The 3,455-nt window shown below is 49.3% G+C and overlaps 1 protein-coding gene across 1 annotated transcript in view; it reads right to left on the bottom strand.

The window, feature by feature from the left end:
• TMEM37 (transmembrane protein 37) overlaps window positions 1-1,227 on the bottom strand; it is a 9,759-nt gene extending 8,532 nt beyond the window's left edge. The window contains exon 1 of the mRNA XM_006169560.2: window positions 1,101-1,227. Within this exon, the coding sequence (XP_006169622.1) occupies window positions 1,101-1,169 (69 nt within the window). The 5' untranslated portion in view covers window positions 1,170-1,227. The remainder of the gene's footprint in view (window positions 1-1,100) is intronic.
• Window positions 1,228-3,455: the final 2,228 nt, after the last annotated feature.

The following is a 3,455-nucleotide window of genomic DNA, read 5'->3' as shown; positions in this document are numbered from 1 at the left end:
CGGGGGCAGCCGGGAGGGGCCCCGGGGGAGCAGGAGGAGGGACTGGGCGCCTAGGGGTTGGGATACCCTGGGTCCGAGGGAGGAGGATCGGCACTAGGGGCAGGGCAGAAGGCTGACTTTAGAACTCGAAGTCACCCTCCTCGCTCTCGAAACACAGAAAAGGGTGAACCTCGGAGGATGGCTTCGTCTGGGGCTCAGATTCCTCCAGGGCGGGCAGGGCGACCGACCGGCGGGAGGATTCGGTTCCTACCGGCTGACCGAGGCTAGGGTCTGCGGGAGGCAGTAGGGTCCAAAGGAACAAGGTTTCTGGTGGGGCTCAGCTTTCTTCACCACCACTGTGTGACCTTGGGGAGCTTGGCTAACGTTTCAGAGCATTGGTTAATAAGTGAGATAATACTGGTACGTGCGAGAGGTCGGGCTTTTGCAGGATCCTTGGTTAAATGAGAATGGAGCAGAATTCTCTAGGGTAAACTTTGCATCAGTTTTTTTCTCCCCTAAAGGGAAAGCTAGGAACTTTCTTCTAGTCTCCTCAGAGGCCATCATAAAAGCAAATCTGCCCGGGAACCAGCAGTTAGCGTAATGGCTACGTCGCTGAACTCCCACGTAGTCAACCGCGGTTCGCCTCCGGGACCCAGTGGCTTAAAACTCACGCCGGGCGTGTGTGCGTGCATGCCCAAGATCCCAGGAGGAGAATGGAGGAGAAGGGATTGCAGTGTGACCATCCCCCCTGGGGGGGTGATTTCTCGCTTTCTTGCTCTGTCGCTGTCTGGCGAGCGCACACGCCCTATAGCGAAAATCTCTAAAAAAAAAGCAAATCTGCCCAACAAATGTAACAAATGTAATAAAATTAAAATCTTTCTGGATTGTGATGGGCCTGAGTTCTTAAGGAAACTTTCCATAAAAGGCCCCCCTTAAAAGAATAGAGGTTGAGAGAGAATCCCTGGACAGCAAACTCCAACCAAGACAACCTCCCCTTCCTCAGTTGGGTAAAGTGCAAGATGAAGCACAATCCTTAACTAAGTGGGTAAATTAGATTATCTGACTCAGACAGGCAGCTCCCCCTTAATTACCCAAGGACATTCAAAGCAACGGCACTTAACTCTGTGTCCCCCCCAAGATCCTGGGGACAAAGAGACGAGGTTACAGTTGTCTCCCATGTGGAGATTCATCTGATTCCATCAGGCCTGTGGCTTCCCGTGGCTTCGCATGATCAGAGCAGTAGGATGCCAGGACTCTACTAAACTCACAGTCCCAGTCAATGTCTGAGTTTCTGCCCCATCCTATGTCATAATCTCCTGGAGTCCTGTTAAAACACAGAGAGCTGGCCCACCCCAGAGTTTATGACTCAGGAGGCTGGGGTGAGGCTGCAGGTGGTGGTGACACTAGCCTAGGGCTGGGCTTTCAAAGCCCTAGCTGGAGCACAGGGCAGCTGGCCAGGCCCAGCTGGTGAGCCACTCTCTGCTCTGGGGCCTTCCGTTCCCAGTCCTCACCTGCCTTCTCCCTAATCAGGGGTCTCAGAGGTCAGGAGTGCCTCTCCCCATAGCTCTGGTCCCAAAAAGGGGCTTCATATACTCCACAGAATACTATTCAGCCATAATTTTTTTTTAATTAAACACACACACACACACACACACACACACACACAAGACCCTGGCATAGAAAGTGGATGAACGTGGAAGATTTATTGCTGAATGAAGCAAGTCAGGCTATGAAACAGAGACATTGTATGTCTCCACTTAACATATACCAACTGTCTACATTCTATGGTAGAGACTGAAATACTGGAAGTCATAAAAGCATTGAAAATTGTTATGGACACTGGGGACAAAGTGGAAAGAGAGTGGGAGAGGGGAAGAGTGCGGGAAGAAAAATTTGGGAAAAAATGGAGAAGACACTTATGGGACACAGATATGGTCTGTTGCCTGTTGGTGATGTCGTGTATAGTATTCTCAACTCGCCTGCTGTGTGGCATATATCATGTTGGGTAAACTCTCTTTACAAACTAAATGATGTATAACAATTAAATGCATGAATAATAATAAGTAATAAAAATTTTTATAAAGCAGGTTTCAAAGGGAAGGAGGACAGGACCTGGTTGGGACAGAACCTCTTTGAGCCCTAGAATGCTGCAGGGGAAACTTCTAGCTGCAGCCTTTTGCCTGATCAAGAGGGGAAGGGCCTGAATGATGATCAGAACTGTCAAATTGGTCATCTGCACCAGAACGTGTCTTCTAAGATTGTAGATGTGGTCAGGCATGTTTGGGAATTTGTAGCCACTTATGCTTCCCTGGTAAGAATAGAAATGTCTTAAATCAGTGGAATTTAGAAGAACATGTCTTGTCAGCAAGACAGCAGAAGAAGCAGAAATGATTTGGGTATAATAAGGAAGTGACTCTCTAGTTCTAATCATTTTTTGCTCATAAGAAGACCTGGGACACAGGCCTGGAGTCAGCATAGAATGTGTGCTGAGATTCTAAGATTCAGATACTCCTAAGTACCTCCTAGGACTTGAGGGGGACTTGAGGTAGAATGTGGAGTGGCAGCATTTGCATCACCCCTTTTTCATGCCCAACCTCTGGCAAGAGAGAGAGGAAACAAATAACTACCAGGAGATGACTATCTGGAGAGGCTGGAGCTTCAGTGGAATGTGGGCTATGGCAGGGGCAAGGGTGCAGATAGGGTGACAGGTTGGGACCACTAGGAGTTAAAACCAGAAACAGCATGGGTGGTAGTCATAGGCTCTGGGACAGCACAGCACCTGCCTATTCCTTGACATTCTTGCCTTTTCTACAGACTGTAGCAGATTCAACATCTGTCCCTCCTCCACCCTTACTTCTAGGTCTGTCCAGGACTAGAGAAAGATGACTGGCCTACAGAAAGGAGAAAGTGGACCCTGCCTTGCCCTCTGACCACTCTTGTTTGATGAGAAAGACTCAGGCATGTTCCTCAGAAGGCTCCAAGTCTAATGACAGGGACTTCGGTGCTGATTAGTGAATCAACAAGTAGTCTCTCACCTCTGGGCCTCTGTACTGGCTGCTTCCTCTGCTGAGTGGACTTTCTATAGGACAGGGGTCCCCAGTCCCTAGGCCATGGACCACTCTCAGTCTGTGGCTTGTTAGGAACTCACTACACAGCAGTAGATGAACAGCAGGGAAGCAAACAAAGCTTCATCTGTACTTACAGCCTTTCCCCATCACTTGCATTACCACCTGAGCTCTGCCTCCTGTCAGATCTGTGGAAGCATTAGATTCTCACACTGAAATGTATCAAAATGCCAATATTCCATTTTCTTTTCCTTTTCCCATCTTTCAGTTTCTGCCATAAAATGTGGGCATTTGGGGGAACCAGCAGTTAGCGTAATGGTTATGTCGCTGGACTCCCACGTAGTCGACCGCGGTTCGCGTCCCGGACCCGGTGGCTTAAAACTCACGCCGGGCGCGTGTGCGTGCGTGCCC

The sequence above is a fragment of the Tupaia chinensis genome, unplaced genomic scaffold, assembly GCF_000334495.1.
Source record: "Tupaia chinensis unplaced genomic scaffold, TupChi_1.0 Scaffold147282_1, whole genome shotgun sequence".
NCBI lineage: Eukaryota > Metazoa > Chordata > Mammalia > Scandentia > Tupaiidae > Tupaia > Tupaia belangeri.
This window is presented reverse-complemented; position numbering and strand designations above follow the sequence as displayed.